Genomic DNA, 15,891 nt, shown 5'->3' with positions numbered 1-15,891 from the left:
GGGGCGGGGATCGCAGCACCCCCCGCCCCTCCCCCCCCCCGCCCCACCACCGGGGTCCAGCGGCTGGGGGCGGGCTCGCAGCCCCCCCCCCCCGCCCCCACCACCGCGGTCCAGCAGCTGGGGGCGGGCTCGCAGCCCCCACCACCGGGTCTGGGGCGGGGCTCCAGCAGCTGGGCGGGCTCGCAGCACCCCCCCCAGCCCCACCACCGGGGTCCAGCAGCTGGGGGCGGGGCTCGCAGCACCCCCCCCAGCCCCCACCACCGGGTCCAGCAGCTGGGGCGGGGCTCGCAGCCCCCCCCAGCCCCCACCACCCGGGTCCAGCAGCTGGGGCGGGGCTCGCAGCACCCCCCCAGCCCCCACCACCGGGTCCAGCAGCTGGGGGCGGCGCTCGCAGCACCCCCCAGCCCCTCCCGCCCCCCCACCGGTCCAGCAGCTGGGGCGGGGCTCACAGGCCCTCCCCCGCCCCCACCACCGGGGTCCAGCAGCTGGGGGCGGGGCTCGCAGCCCCCACCACCGCGGTCCAGCAGCTGGGGGCGGGGCTCGCAGGCCCTCCCCCGCCCCCACCACCGGGGTCCAGCAGCTGGGGGCGGGGCTCGCAGCCTCCGCGGGGCGCAGAGCCGGGACCCTGGTGAGGGAAGCAAGCGGCATCCCGGACTTTGTGGTTTGAGATCAGAAGCCCTGGGGCGCTCAGTATCAATCACCCTCAATAAACAGCACGGTCGGCGCCCCCGCGGCAGCGCGAGGCCCGGGTCACCGCACGTGGGACCCACTCTCTGGATACCGCGTTCCACAGCCGGGTGAGCCGGGCTCGCGGGGCCTAGGGCGGGGTCCGCCGTGGGGACCCCAGGGACTCAGGTGGTCATCTGTGGGTGCAGCCGAGGGTGCTGCACCTAGACCCCCGGCCCGGCTGCGGACGAGGACCGAGGGGGATGTCGGCGCGGGGGGTGGGGGCGGCTTGGCACCGGGAAGACCCCGTGTGCAGAACGCGGCCACCTTCGGTGCCGGGCAGGCCCCCGCGCGACAACCCGGAATAGAGGCCAGGCAGCCGCAGGGGTGGTGACCCGGGGTCCGCTGGAGAGCGGGCGGAAGCCGCAGACACGGACACGGGTGGGACCGGCCGGGACCCCAGAAGCGTGCAAGGGGGCTCTGAGCAAGTGCAAGCAAAGCGTGGGGGTGAAGCCAGAGGGCGTAGCGGCCCACGCCTGTGATCTCAGGGTTTGGGGGTGCGGAGGCAGGGGGATAAGGCGGTCCAGGTCATCCTCCGATGCCCGACATGGGGTTGCAAGAGGACCCGGTCAGAAAGAAAACAATTCGCTCCGCCTCTCCAGGTCCGATGCTCCTGTTGAAAAACGAGATTGCATGCGAGTTTCTGGTGCTTCTGTGAGAGTCGTCTGAATTTTTAGGGCGTGGGGGTTAATCTCCTTCCCTTTGGAAGCCCTCTGAAAACGTTTTATTCTGCTGTGAGTGATGTCACTGCCACTCACTCCACGAAGATGAGGAGTTCAAGGCCAGCCTGGGCTACATTGACACCCTAAAAAAAAAAAAAAAAAAAAAAAAGAAAAAAAAAAAAGAATGGTTTATTCATTGCTCTGGGTCTGAGGATTTCTCTACATTTTCAGTGAGCAGAGATCTAATCAGAGGACGCCTCTTTAAGTGCAGAGCATGATGGGAGTTCTACAGTTAATTACCCACGTGCCACATACATTTAGTTGGCCTCTTTCTCTTAGGACTCTGTAATAATGAAATGCCCATGTTAAAGGCTGATGTGTTAAGGTCTAGCATGCTACTTAAGTGTACTAAGGGCAATGGCTCATGAGGTACCACTGAGGCCCATCCTCCACCCCTGCATTGTTCGTCCTCTCTCTCTCTCTCTCTCTCTCTCTCTCTCTCTCTCTCTCTCTCTCTCTCTCTCTCCTTCGTTTTCTTCTTCAAGACAGGGTTTCTCATGTAATTCTGGCTGTCCTCAGACCCACTTTGTAGGTCAGGCCGGCCTGGAACTCACAGAGATCTGCAGGCCTCTGCCTCTGCGTGCTGGCGTTCTTACGTGTGCCATTTGGGTCATCATCAGCCTTTGCTGGCTGCATCTGGGGAGATTTTACAAATGCAAGGGCTGGGGCTGTAGCTCAGCGATGATGAAGCACTCCGTAGCGTGTGCACTTACCTAGCTAGTGGGCTCTACCTTCAGGCCTGCAAAAACAAACAAACAAAACAGGAAAGCAATTCTTTCTTTTAAAACTTATTTTTATGTGTATGTTAACATGTATGTGCACCACCTACATGTGCTGGCAGAGGCCTCAATAATGGGTTGGGTCACCTGGAGTCACAAATGGTTGTGAGGGCCAGGTGGGTGCTGAGGATTGAACTCAGGTCCCTTGGGAGAGCAACCAATGCTCTTAACCACTGAGCCATCTCAACCAGTCATCTAGGTGGCCTGGGTGCGTACTGAAGTCACTGCCACGTTTTGCAGCTGATTCCCCTATAGTTTGGAGGACAACATATTTCTGTGTAAGCTGCCTCCCATCTCACAGTTTTCGTGTTGAAAAGCCAGGTTGCATGTAAGAAGGGAGAAATGGGATATACCGGTTTTTAAAATTTGGAAGCTCTGAGGCAGTTCTGATCTCATGGCTGCACTCTTTCCCCAGCTCCGGCGTCTGCGAACAGCTTCTCCAGGGCATGATCCTTGAGGAGGGACAAGCCAGTTCTGGCAATTCTGGAATCATGGCTCATGTAAGTTGGCTTTTCTGTATCTGAAATTCTGCCTTCAAAAAAATGACACTGTATTTATTTATGCTGCCTGTGTGTGGATGCATGTATGAGCATAAACATACTGCGACACACGTGTGTGCATGCACATACAGACATAAGCATGCTGTGACACACGTGTGTGCATGCACATACAGACATAAGCATGCTGTGGCCCACATGTGTGTGCATGCACATACAGGCATAAACATACTGTGACACATGTGTGTGCATGCACATATGGACATAAGCATGCTGTGACACGCGTGCATGGACATATGGATGCTCTGACACACGTGTATGTGCATGCACATAAGGCATAAACATACTGTGACACACGTGTGCATGCACATATGGACATAAGCATGCTGTGGCCCACATGTGTGTGCACTGCATGCATGCTGGAGCCCTCAGTGTCAGAAGAGTATGCTAGTTCCCTTAGAACCAGAGTTCCTGGGGGTTCTGAGTCACTGTGTGGGTCCTGGGAAGCAAACCTGGGCCCTCTTCAAGAGCAGCCAGAGCTCTTAAGCTTCTCTATCCTCTCGTAAATATTTCCTCACAGTTTCATTAGTTAATTTTATGTGTCTGTGTGTATGTTTGCAAGTGTGTGATAAGAGTGCCCAGGGTGGGTGCTGGGAACTCTGGTCTTCTGCAGGACAGCAAGTGCTTTTGACTGCTGAGCCATCTGTTTAGCCTCTGTGGGTCCGAATGAGAATAGCCACCATAGCCTCATGTATGAAGCCATTTCCTTTCTTCCTTCCTTCCTTCCTTCCTTCCTTTCTTTCTTTCTTTCTTTCTTTCTTGACACGCTTGTCTCCATATCTTTAAAAAGCTAAATGCTTGGCCGGACGTTGGTGGCGCACACCTTTAATCCCAGCACTTGTGAGGCAGAGGCAGGCGGGTCTCTGTGAGTTCGAGGCCAGCCTGGTCTCCAGAGCGAGTTCCAGGACAGGCTTCAAAGCTACACAGAGAAACCCTGTCTCGAAAAACCAAAGAAAAGAAAAAAAAAGCTAAATGCTTTTTAATATCATATAAATCACTTAAAGATCTTCCTACTGATATTCTTGTTCAAATCATTTTAAATAATTTTTATTTAAATTAAAAACAACCTTATTTTACATACAAATCCCAGTTCCCTTTACCTCCCCTCCTCCCATGCCCCACCCTCCAACTGCCATCCCACACCCCATCCACTCCCCAGGGAGGGTGAGGCCTCCCATGGGGGAAGCATCAAAGTCTGTCACATCATTTGGGGCAGGGTCTAGGCCCTCCCCCATGTATGTAGGAAGCCATTTCTTTTACCGTTTATTATAGTATAAAACTTGGGGACAAATACAAGAACCTGAAACGGTCACCATGGCCACAACACACCCACCACCATTTGCCTTCTGGCTCCTAAAATGCCTTGCAACTCTCTGGGACCTGCCTTTTCTTCCGGGGGGCCACTCTTTCTCCCATCCCGAGTCTGCCTAGGACTCTCTGATCAATTCTTGCCAGCTGAAATTGAGCCCTGCCTCTCAAACCAAACACTCTATTCAGCTGGACAATGAATGGACTGTGGCATTAAAAGTCCTGTGACACATATATTGGAATACATGGTCCCCAGTTAGGGGGAACATTTGGGAAGGAATAAGAGGTGTGGCCTTGTTGGAGGAGGTGTTGGAGGGGTGAGCTTTGAGGCTTCAAAAGCTCACACCAAGCCCATGTCTGTCTGTCTGTCTGTCTGTCTGTCTGTCTGTCTTCTGTCTCTCTCTCTCTCTCTCTCTCTCTCTCTCTCTCTCTCTCTCTCTCTCTCTCTCTGCCTGCTGCCTTCTGCCTGTGTATCAGGATGTAAAGCTCTCAGCTACTGCTCTAGAGCCACGCTTGTCAGCTTCCTGCCACTGTGATCATGGACTGGCCCTCTGAAACCACATGGAAGCCCCCAGTTAATTGCTGTCTTTGTAAGAGTTGGCTCGGTCACAGTGTTCCCTTACAGCAATAGAACAATGACTTAGACACCCTCCCCGGCATGTTTTATCTTACACGGAACACATGGGCTTGTCATTTCAGAGTGAGGTCATGTTCAGGGATGTGACTGTGGACTTCTCTCAGGAAGAGTGGGAGTGCCTGAATTCCTCCGAGAGGGATCTGTACAAAGATGTGATGCTCGAGAACTACAGCCACCTGGTGTCACTGGGTAAGCTTGCCCCAGGCCACTTCCCACAGGGCATCTATCTCACAACCATTTGTAACTCCAGTTCTAGGGGATCCAACACCCTCTTATGGCCTCTGAGAGCACCGTATGCATGTGGTACTTGACATACATGCAGGCAAAACACCCAATCACATAAAAACGAAAGTCAAGAAAACTAAATTAGTCAGGTGGTGGTGGTACATGCCTTTAATCCCAGCACTCGGGAGACAGAGGAGGGTGGATTGCTGAGTTTATGGCCAGCCTGGTCTATGGAATGAGTTCCAGGACAGCCAGGGCTGCACAGAGAAACCCTGTCTTGAAAGAACAAGTAATGATGATAATGATGATGATGATGATGATGATAAACAAAACTCTGTGTGTGCCCCGACCCCACACAAAGTCTCCTGTACCTCATCTTGCATTCACTATGTGGCCATGGAACTACACCCCAATCCTCCTTCCTTCTCCTCTTAAGGGCTGGGGTCACAGCCATGTATTATTACCCCGCCTGGCAAACAGATTCATTCTTTGCGTGTCTTCTGTCATGTTCTTTCAAGCAGGACATTCCATTTCTAAGCCAGATGTGATCACCCTGTTGGAACAAGGGAAAGAGCCCTGGATGATTGTGAGGGATGAGAAGAGAAGGTGGAGCCAAGGTGAGTAAGTGCTCACCAGGCAGGGGCGTGGTATGGTTGGTGTACAGCTGCTGGTAGGATGCTCTTAGATGCTGATGGGGAAGGCTGGAGGATGCACCCCTGACGTGCTGATGGGGAAGAGACATGAAACTTGGAAAGAAAACTTAGATCTTTTTTGAATGAGTCACTAATGACATTTCCTCTATGCCAGATTGCCATTTGTTTCTTCTTTTGTTTCCCCTCCTTTTCCACAAGGGAAGGATTTCTTGTCTAGTGGGAAAAATTTTTCCTGTGTTTTGTTTCTAATTTCTTTGTAGATAATCTTGAAGTTTATCCCTGACTCCTGAAGAGCTGTCCAAATTAATTTTATTTCATTTGTATAGTTGCTTTGCTGATATGTTTGTGTGTGTACCACTTGCATGCCTGGTGTCCACTGAGGCCCGAAGAGGGCATGAGATTCCCTGGAGACTGGAGTTACAGGTGGTGATGAATCACCATGTAGGTGTTGTGACTTGAACTCTGGTCCTCTTAAGCAGCCAAGAGCACTTAACTGCTGAGCCACCTTTTTAAAATTTTTTTTTTGTTTTAGAGGCACTCATATTTACATATCCATCCCCCCATTCCCTCGCCCTCCCATGCTCCCAACAACTCCGCCCCAACTCCTCCCCAGGGACAGTGAGGCCCTCCACGGGACCTTCTGTCATATCATTTGGGGGAGGGCCTAGGCCCTCCTTGCTGTATCTGGGCTGCAATAGTATCCCTCCATAGGGAATGGGCTCCCAAAGTCCATTTGTACTCTATGGATAAACGCTGGTTCCACTGTTAGAGATCCCATAGACTGCCTGGGCCTCCTAGCTGGCACCCACATGCAGAGGGCTTGGTTCGTCCAATGCTGTTTCCCCAGCTTTGTGACTAGAGTCTCCATGCTCTCAGTAGGCCAGATCAACTGTTTCTGCTGGTTTCTCTAGCACCATCTTGGCTCCTTTGTTCACCCCTCTTCCCTCTCCGCAACTGGATTCCACGAGTATGGTTCAGTGCTTAGCTGTGGGCGCCTGTTTCTGCTTCCATCAGCTACTGGATGAAGGCTCTAGGAATGGTAACCTAGAAAGACATCAATGTGGGCATCAAAGACATCCTCTCCACCACTGCCTAGATTCTTAGTTGGGGTTATCTCTATGAATCCTCTAACATTTCCCCTGTGCCAGACCTCTCTCCAAACCTGTACTGTCTCCCTCTATCAAGGCATCTCCTTTCTTGCCCTCCTCTATTCCTCCCCTGTCTCAGGGCTCTTGTTCTCCCCCCCTCCTCTTCTTCCCTTCCTACCTCCTTCCTCTCCCCTCCCCCGTGCTCCCACTTTGCTCAGGGGTTCTTGTCCTCCTCCCCTTCTTTGAGGGACTATGCAATCTTCTCTTGGGGTCCTCCTTGTTTCCTAGCTCCTCTGGCAGTGTGGATTGTAGGCTGGTAATCCTTTGCTGTATGTCTAAAAATCATTTATGAGTGAGTACAAACCATATTTGTCTTTTTGTGATTGGGTTACCTCAGTCAGGATGGTTTCTTCTAGTTCCATCCTTTTGCCTGGAATTTCAAGATTCCATTGTTTTTTTTCCACTGAGTAAGTACTCCGTTGTGTAAATGTACCACATTTTCTCTATCCATTCTTCAGTTGAGGGGCATCTAGGTTGCTTCTAGGTTCCGGCTATTACAAATAATGCATCTATGAACATAGCTGAACATATGTCTTTATTGTATGAATGTGTATTCTTTGGGTATATGCCCAAGAGAGGAATGGCTGGATCTTGAGGTAAACTGATTCCTATTTTCCTGAGAAACCGCCATACTGATTTCCAAAGTGGTTGTACAAGTTTGCATTCCCACCAGCAATGGAGGTGTGTTCCTCTTTCTCCACATCCTCTCCAGCATAGACTGTCATTGGTGTTATTGATTTTTCTGCTGAGCCATCTTAACAGCCTACATTTTCTTTTCTGAGATAGGGCCTTGCTATATAATGAGGCTGACTGTGAATTCCTCATCCTCCTGTCTCAGATTGTCTCCAGCCTGCGACCACAGGTGTGTGCCACTGTGCCCACTTTGTATTTCCGTTTTCATGTACATCATTATTGTTTTCATTTGATGGAATTTATATTTGTAATGGAGTCATACAACAAATGGGGGTCGGGAGGTTAGAAAGATGGATCCCCTGTTAAGAGCACTGGCAGTCAACACACAGGCTCTGGGTTGGGTTTCCGGCACCCGTACTGTGGCTCACAGCCATCTGTAACTCCGATTCCAGGGGACACAGTTCTCTTTCCTGGCCTCCAAGGGCACTGCATGCACATGGCACACAGACATACCTGCAGGCAAGATGAATGTAAGACGCTGAAAACTAAACAAGTATATGCTTATGTTAGGGGTATAGCTCAGTGGTTGAGCGTCTACTTAGCCATGGCCTTGATCACCCGAACCACACAACCATATAAAACAAAACATAAATGATTTATTAATGTCCTGAAATGACTAGGTATGGTAGTTTACTTCTTTAGTCTCAGCTCTTAGGAGGCAGGTGGATCTCTGGGAATTCAAGGCCAACCTGGTCTAATAGCAATTTCCAGGTTAGCCAGGGCTACATAGTGAGACTTTGTCTGGAAAAAGTGCCAGGGCTATGCAGTGTTACATGGTGAGACTTTGGAAAAAAATAACCTCCTAAGTATTAAAAGAAGAATGAATAGGGTAATGATATGGAAGATTGGAAGAGGTTTAGGTATGAGAGTGAAGTTATTTTAGGCAGAATGATCTCGGAAATAGAAGCAATCTGAAGTCTCTGGTTGGCTGAAGATGGGATTCCTTGAGTTTCAATCCACTCAACTGCTTCATCCATAAGGCAGTTTTGCTTTTATATGTTTGTGCTGGTTGTGGTGGTGCTGGGGTGGAAGCCAGGGCCTCACACATGCCATCCAGACGCTCTACCACAGCCCCGGCTGCAGAATCCCCAATGGCCTGTCTCCCATCATCTTTAATGCCTTCTTAACTGTGCTTACTTCTCCAGCAATGCAATGTGCACTTGTAACTAATGCTTCCAGAACATTCAACCTGAATTTCACAGAAGCGTGAATAGCTTCAGTTGCTTGCAGGAATATGAATTTGAGTAGTCAAATCTGGGAACAAATAATGCCAACTCCTTGTAACAGAACCTGACTGTTTATCTACAGGAGTCTCCTGCTTGAGACTGTTCACAATGCCGAATTATTATTATTATTTTGAAGACTAGGTCTCACTATGTAGCCTGGTTGGAGCTCACTAGATAGACTATGTTGTCCCTGAACTCACTGAGATCCACCTGCCTCTGTCTCCTGAGTGCTGGAATTAAAGGTGTGCACCATCACCCCATACCCCTTTTTATTTTCAATTGTGTGTGTGTGTGTGCGCGTGCGCGTGCGCGCATTTGCCTTTGTTTACTTACTGGTGTGCATGTAGTTGTGGAATGTCCAGTCTCAGTGTTCTTATGATATCATTCACTTAGCTGTATTCTTCTTGATGAGGGCTTCCAGTTTGGGCATGTTACAGATAATGTTGCTATATGATATGAATTCCTTTTAAAAATACCCTTTTTCGCCGGGTGTTGGTGGCGCACGCCTTTAATCCCAGCACTCGGGAGGCAGAGGCAGGCAGATCTCTGTGAGTTCGAGGCCAGCCTGGTCTCCAGAGTGAGTGCCAGGACAGGCTCTAAAGCTACACAGAGAAACCCTGTCTCGAAAAACAAACAAACAAAAAATTATTGAACTCTTGGTCTTGAGATGTAATTCAGTTAATAGAGTGTTTCCCTACTATGCGAGAAGCCCTGGGTTAGATCCTCTGTATCACATAAAATCAGGTATGGTGGTATACACCTGTAACCCTATACTGGGGAGACAGAGGCAGGAAGATCAGAAAACTTAAGGCCCTCTTTGGTAACCTGCAGAGTTCAAGACCAGCCTAGCGAACATGAATGAAACCCTGTCTCAAAGAAAAACAAAACAAACAAGAACTTAAAATTGTATCAAACTCTTTAAAATATAATTGTGTGTATGCATTTATGTGGTTATTTTGCCTGCATATATACCTTTGTACCGTGTGTGTGTGTGCCTAGTGCCTGTAGAGGCCAGAAGAGGGTGTTAGGTTCCCTAGGACTGGAGTTAGAAACAGTTGTGAGTCATGTGAGTACTGGGAACAGAACATAGGTCCTCTGCAAGAGCAGCAAATTCCCTCGGCTGCTGAGCCATCTCTCCAGTCCCTATTCTTAGTAATTTAAAGGCAGTGAGTGTCATAGAGCTATAAGGAGCAAATGGGAGAATGATTTGGATATGGTAAACACAGGAAATGTTATTCTTGGGAAAATGTACTTTATTCTGATTAAAAAGACGTCGTTAAAAAAAAAAAAGAAGTACTGGGGCTTGAGAAATGCCTCAGCATGTATGAGTGCCGAATGCTTTTGCAGAGGACCTGAGTCCTTTGTAGAACCCACGTGGCAGCTCACACCGGCCTGCCACTCCAGTTCCGGGAAATCTGGCTCCAGAGGCTCCTGCATATTTGTGATGCACATAAACTCATGCAAGCTAACACATATGAAATACTTACCATTTAAAAATAAATTTTAAGTAAAGATTCTCAAATTTTGATCTACATCCTAATCATTTGGTCATTATTTTTTTCTTTATCACTGTATCACTTTTTATTTTCAAATCACACGATGTGGGGGCGGGGTTCTAGCCCATTCGGTTGTTGGCTTTGTCTTGTTTTGTTTTCCTTGTCTTGAGCCAATATTATGATGTAGCTCAGACTGGCCTGTATGTGTAACCAAAGCGTCTTCCTCAGCGTCTGGAGTGCTGGAATCAGACACATGCCATCACACCCGGTTTAGACTTGTTTTCTGTTATGTTTTTGGTTTCCATTCTAATAACTTTTATCTGTTTATTTCATCCAGATTGGGAGAGTGTCACGTGTTTATCTTTTGTTTGTTTTCAGAGCTGGAATCCAGATATAGCAGTAAAGTGTTATTTCAAGAAAAGAATACTTACGGAATTAATTTATCTCCGTGGGAAATAATGGAAAGAATGAAAAGGTATGGCCTTGAAGATTCCTTTTTGTGTAAAGAGTTTGGATATAAAACGTCTGAAGAACAGGAGAGTTCAAACAGGGCGTGTTTCAGACAAGGGACAAAATCCGCCCCTGGAAAAAGACCTCTGCACAGAAAACGCTCATCTGTCGGTCTCTGTCGGAAAAATCATAGCGAAGAGAAGCCCTACGAGTGTGGGGAGTGCGGGAAGGCTTTCAGGGTCCGCCAGCAGCTCACTTTCCACCAGCGAATCCACACCGGTGAGAAACCTTACGCGTGCGAGCGGTGTGGGAAAGCCTTCAGACAGTGCGCGCACCTCAGCCGCCACCAGAGGACCCACGCGTCCGACAGGCTCTATGAATGTAAGAAATGCACCGAGGTCTTCCCGTGCAGCTCGGACCTCCGGGGACATCAGAGAAGCCACACTGGCGAGAAGCCCTATGCATGTGAAGAGTGTGGGAAGGCCTTCCGAGTGCGGGGCCAGCTTAGCCTCCACCGGAGGATCCACACCGGCGAGAAGCCCTACGCGTGCGAGCAGTGCGGGAAAGCCTTCCGCCAGTACGCGCATCTTACCCGGCATCAGAGGCTCAACGGCGGCGGCGGCTCCGGGGCGAGCTTCGAGTGTAAGCAGTGCGCCCAGGCCTTCCTGTGCAGCACCGGCCTCCGGCTGCATCACAGGCAGCGGCACACGGGAGAGAAGCCGCACGGCTGTCACGAGTGTGGGAAGGCTTTCCGAGTGCGGCAGCAGCTCACCCTCCATCAGAGGACCCACACCGGCGAGAAGCCCTTCGACTGCAAGGACTGCGGGAAGACCTTCAGTCGCGGCTACCATCTGACGCTCCACCGGAGGATCCACACCGGGGAGAAGCCTTACGAGTGTAAGGAGTGCCAGAAGTTCTTCCGCCGTTACTCGGAGCTCATTTCCCACCAAGGCATCCACGTTGGGGATAAGCCCTACGACTGCCAGGACTGTGGCAAGGCCTTCAGGCTGTCCTCGCAGCTGACTCAGCACCAGAGCATCCACGTCGGTGAGAAGCCCTACAAATGCCTGGAATGTGAGAAGACTTTCCGACTGCTCTCGCAGCTCACCCAGCACCAGAGCATCCACACGGGCGAGAAGCCCTACGACTGCAAGGAGTGTGGGAAAGCCTTCCGGCTCCATTCGTCACTCATTCAGCACCAGAGAATCCATTCTGGAGAGAAACCCTACAAGTGTACGGAGTGTGAGAAGGCCTTCCGACAGCACTCACACCTCACCTACCACCAGAGAATTCACAAGAATTCTTAAGGAGCCTTTTAAGAACCCTTCCATTGCAACTACCTTCAGGAGCTTAGAGAATTCTGGAAGAAAAAGGTTTTAGTCCTTTTTTTTTTTTTTTTTTGCTTCATGCTCGCAGGTAACGGCGTGAAAGGTTTCAGTCAGAGGGGAAAGTGTTAGATTTTAGGAAGTTCTCTCTAGACCGGAACTTCACTGAAGTATGGATGTATAAAAGGTATTGTGTCTATACTGCATACCCAAGGGCATAGCCAGGGCGCCAACTCATTTTGAAAATTAGTAAATAAAAAGAACTGTCTGGATAAGCTGTCTCAGAGCTACCGAAAGTTGTTAGTTGTTGAGGTACAGTTCTCTCTCTCTCTCTCTCTCTCTCTCTCTCTCTCTCTCTCTCTCTCTCTCTCTCTCTTTCTTTGAGACAGGGTTTCTCTGTGTAGCTTTGGAGCCTATCCTGGCACGAGATCCTCCTGCCTCTGCCTCCCGAGTGCTGGGATTAAAGGCGTGCGCCACCAATGCCTGTCGAGGTACAGTTCTTAATTAAAGAGTTTCAGCAGAACCAGGCGGCACATTTAATAGTAACTCTAGAGCAGTGTTTCTCAACCTGTGTGTCACAACTCCTTTGGGGGGGTCAAACAGCCCTTTCACAGGGGTCACCTAAGAGCATCGGAAAACATATTCACAATTCATAACAGTAGCAACATTATAGTTGTGATGTAGAAAAAACAATTTTGTGGTTGGAGCCACTACAACATGAGGAACTGTATTAGTCACAGCGTTAGGGAGGTTGAGAACCACTACTCTAGGTATTAAGACCATTGAGTGATAGACTGGCTTGAACTTGGTAATGAAGAGTCAGGCTGGCAGCATCTGAACCAGTGTAGAATAATAAAGAATTCTGTGTCTTCTAGTGTGACTAGCTACAACAAGACACCTGACTAAAAGCACCAAACCTCTAGTCCATACAGCCCTAACTTCCAATTTAGAGACAATAAGGAAGAGAACAGATTACCTCGTCAAACAAGAAGCAATGAACCTAAGATTTGTATGCTTTCCCTTGGTGTCCAACCAGCAAAGTGGCATTAAAAAAAAGAGGCAGTGCATTTTGAATATTGAAAAAGACTGGAAAGACATAGGTCAGATGCACTGGGAATTCTAGATCATGAGTTGAGCAAACATGAAGCAAGACAAAAAGTCTGCCTGGGACAACAGTCACCTGAACTACATATGCAAACTCATGGACAAGACACATGATTTAACGCAGTGTGGCTAGCAGCATGCTAAGCACTTAAAGTCCAGGTATTGTGGCCTCTCCAAATTAAAACAAGATTTAGTTTAAAATACAAGACTTTGAAGTCTGAGTTCCTAGCTGCTCTGGCTGAACTCAGGGATGAGGCAAGCATACTGAGATGTCAGTGCTGAGGCTGTGGAGAGATGGAAGGATCCCTGGGGTTTACTTGCTAGCCAGTCTAGCTGATTGAAGGTTAGTGAAAGATCCCGCTCAAAAAGTAAGGTAGGCAGCTAATGTCAAGTCAGCCTCTGGCCTCCAGTGCAGACACATGCACACAGACATGTACACCCAAAAAACTCCATCCTGGGAAGCAGAGGCAGGCGGATCTGAATTCAAGCCGACCTAGCCTACACAGCAAGTTCCTGGCCAGCCAGGGCTACAAAGTGAGACCACCACCACTAACTAGAAATTGATAAGTATAATCTTGCCTAGGTCGTGTTTTTAAAGCTTTCTGCATATTTAAGAATGAAGTGAGTTGTGTTTGCAAGCTTATGAACATTTTAAAATTACTTTCTTAAAAGTAATAAAGACTTTTTTATGGGTGTTGATGTCAAACACAATGATTCTCCTGTGACCACTCTCGTGAGCTGTTGTTCTACACTGCATCACACAACTGATCTTTCTTCTGTAAACATAAAATAGAACCAAATTCAAGTGTCTTTATTCCCAACTAGTCCATTTACATACTGGGGTCTTCAAGGTATGATAATCCAAAATTTCTCAAATAAAATCTGAAATTTGATAATATTTGAGATAAATTTCTAGGAAACATTGTTGGTGCCTCTCTCTCTGTCTCTGTCTCTCTGTCTCTCTGTCTCTCTGTCTCTGTCTCTGTCTCTGTCTCTCTCTCTCTCTCTCTCTCTCTCTCTCTCTCTCTCTCTCTCTCCTCCACCTCTCAGAGATAGGATCTCACTGGCCTGCTTCAAACTCACTATACTTCTTCTGCCTCAGCCTCCTTAGTGCTGAGATTACGGCCATGCACCTCCAAACTTGGCTACTAGGCGGTGCATTTTAAGGGGGGGTTACTATATTTCAATGAGAATTTTAAGTACAATGTATTAAAATTAGTACCTTCATTAGAAAATGAAACTAAAATCCTATCAATACAGTGAAATAATTCAGATTTATTTAATTGCTTCACTATTATCTCAAGTGCATTTTGTCACTCAGTGCCCATGAGTGTGTAGGATGTTAGCAATTAGTAACTACTGCTACAAGTGAAATAGGAGGCTAAAGTAGCCGGCAGTTTAGCCCTTATACCGTCACACATAGGTCCATTCCTGGGGTGTGGCAACTGGTTCCAGAGTCTGCCTTATTGGCCTGATGCTTTTCTGAAGCAATTAGAAGTTTGAACCCTAAGGAACAACCTATGTCTGGGCAACAATACAAATATAGCCCCAAAGCATAATTCTGAGCCAAATAATGAGACATAAAAGATGTCATCCTGGGTTGGACTTGTAGCTCAGTTGGTAGGGTGCTCATCTAGCATGCAGGAAGTCCCCAGTTTGATCCCCAGCACTGCGTATGTGGCTCAGTGGCATACACCTAAAATCATAGAATTTGAGAGGTAGAGGCAGGAGAGTCCGGAGGTCAACGCCAGGCTTAGCCACAGAGCAAGCTCAAGGCCAGCCTGGGCTACATGAGACTCTTGTCTTTAGGTTTTTTGTTTGTTTGTTTGTTTTTGTTTTTGTTTTTCAAAACATGGTTTCTCTGTGTAGCCTTGGCTATCCTGGCACTCGCTCTGTAGACCAGGCTGGCTTCAAACTCACAGAGATTCGCCTGCCTCTGCCTCCTGAGTGCTGGGATTAAAGGTGTGTGCCGCCGCCGCTGCCGCCACCACCACCACTAGGCTACAGACCCTGTCATAAAAACCAAACAACCATAGTCTATGACTCCTGGTATAGCAAGTATAAAAATCAATACCTTGTCTATGTAGTTGGAAGGCAGGTTAGTGGGTAGGGAGGGGTGTACTGCCCAGGAGTGGTAGTGACAGAAGCAGTATGAAGGTTCTCAGGACAGCAGAGTCTGGTCACTTGGTTTGGATGCTGATGAGAGATGTCGTCAGTGTGTGAGAATTCACACTGTACACAGGCCCTTCACCTCTGTGTACATATGCTGTGCAACTAAAAGTTTTTACCTTAGGAAATGACCATGAGTTCATATTAGCACTTCAGTTTCAGTGTTCCCATCTTAAATTTTATTCTCCTATTTTTTTTTTCTTTTTGGTTTTTCGAGACACGGTTTCTCTGTGGCTTTGGAGGCTGACCTGGAACTAGCTCTTGTAGACCTGACTGGTCTCAAACTCACAGAGATCCACCTGCCTCTGCCTCCTGAGTGCTGGGATTAAAGGCGTGCGCCACCACCGCCCGGCTGTTCTCGTATCTTTATAGCAAATTTTTTGAGTCTCTTACAGTACAGCCATTGTTCTGGAAGATGCATGGAGTGCTGCAATGTAAAGCCAGCTTCACTAATAATCCTGAACAAAGCTGAAGTTTGCTCTGCATCAATGTCCTTGAATATTCACTGAAGGTCCAGTAAGATGGTTCAGCAGACAACAGCACTTTTCTAGTATGTCTGACAACGTGAACCCCCATAGAGGTAGAAGGAGAGAACTGATCCCCAAAGCTGCCCTCTGGCCTTTGCTATGCAGTGCACATACCCACATCTACACACAGGCATTGCAAACCCACA

The 15,891-nt window shown here is 48.6% G+C and overlaps 1 protein-coding gene across 2 annotated transcripts in view; it reads left to right on the top strand.

The window, feature by feature from the left end:
* The window catches only part of LOC113831209 (zinc finger protein 30-like), a 33,078-nt gene extending 21,080 nt beyond the window's left edge, over nucleotides 1-11,998 (top strand). Inside the window, exons 1-4 of one of the 2 annotated variants that reach the window (XM_035449277.1) lie at nucleotides 2,645-2,727; nucleotides 4,792-4,918; nucleotides 5,476-5,571; nucleotides 10,549-11,998. In XM_035449277.1, the coding sequence (XP_035305168.1) occupies nucleotides 2,674-2,727; nucleotides 4,792-4,918; nucleotides 5,476-5,571; nucleotides 10,549-11,927 (1,656 nt within the window). In that variant the 5' untranslated portion in view covers nucleotides 2,645-2,673 and the 3' untranslated portion in view covers nucleotides 11,928-11,998. Of the gene's footprint in view, nucleotides 1-2,644; nucleotides 2,728-4,791; nucleotides 4,919-5,475; nucleotides 5,572-10,548 lie in introns of those variants that run through there. The other variant, XM_027430600.2, reaches the window with a different exon arrangement.
* The last annotated feature ends 3,893 nt before the right edge of the window (nucleotides 11,999-15,891 follow it).

This window comes from Cricetulus griseus, chromosome 9 (genome assembly GCF_003668045.3).
Source record: "Cricetulus griseus strain 17A/GY chromosome 9, alternate assembly CriGri-PICRH-1.0, whole genome shotgun sequence".
In the NCBI taxonomy this organism is placed as follows: domain Eukaryota; kingdom Metazoa; phylum Chordata; class Mammalia; order Rodentia; family Cricetidae; genus Cricetulus; species Cricetulus griseus.
Note: the sequence above shows the minus strand (reverse complement) of the source record. Positions and strands in the feature narration are given on the sequence as shown.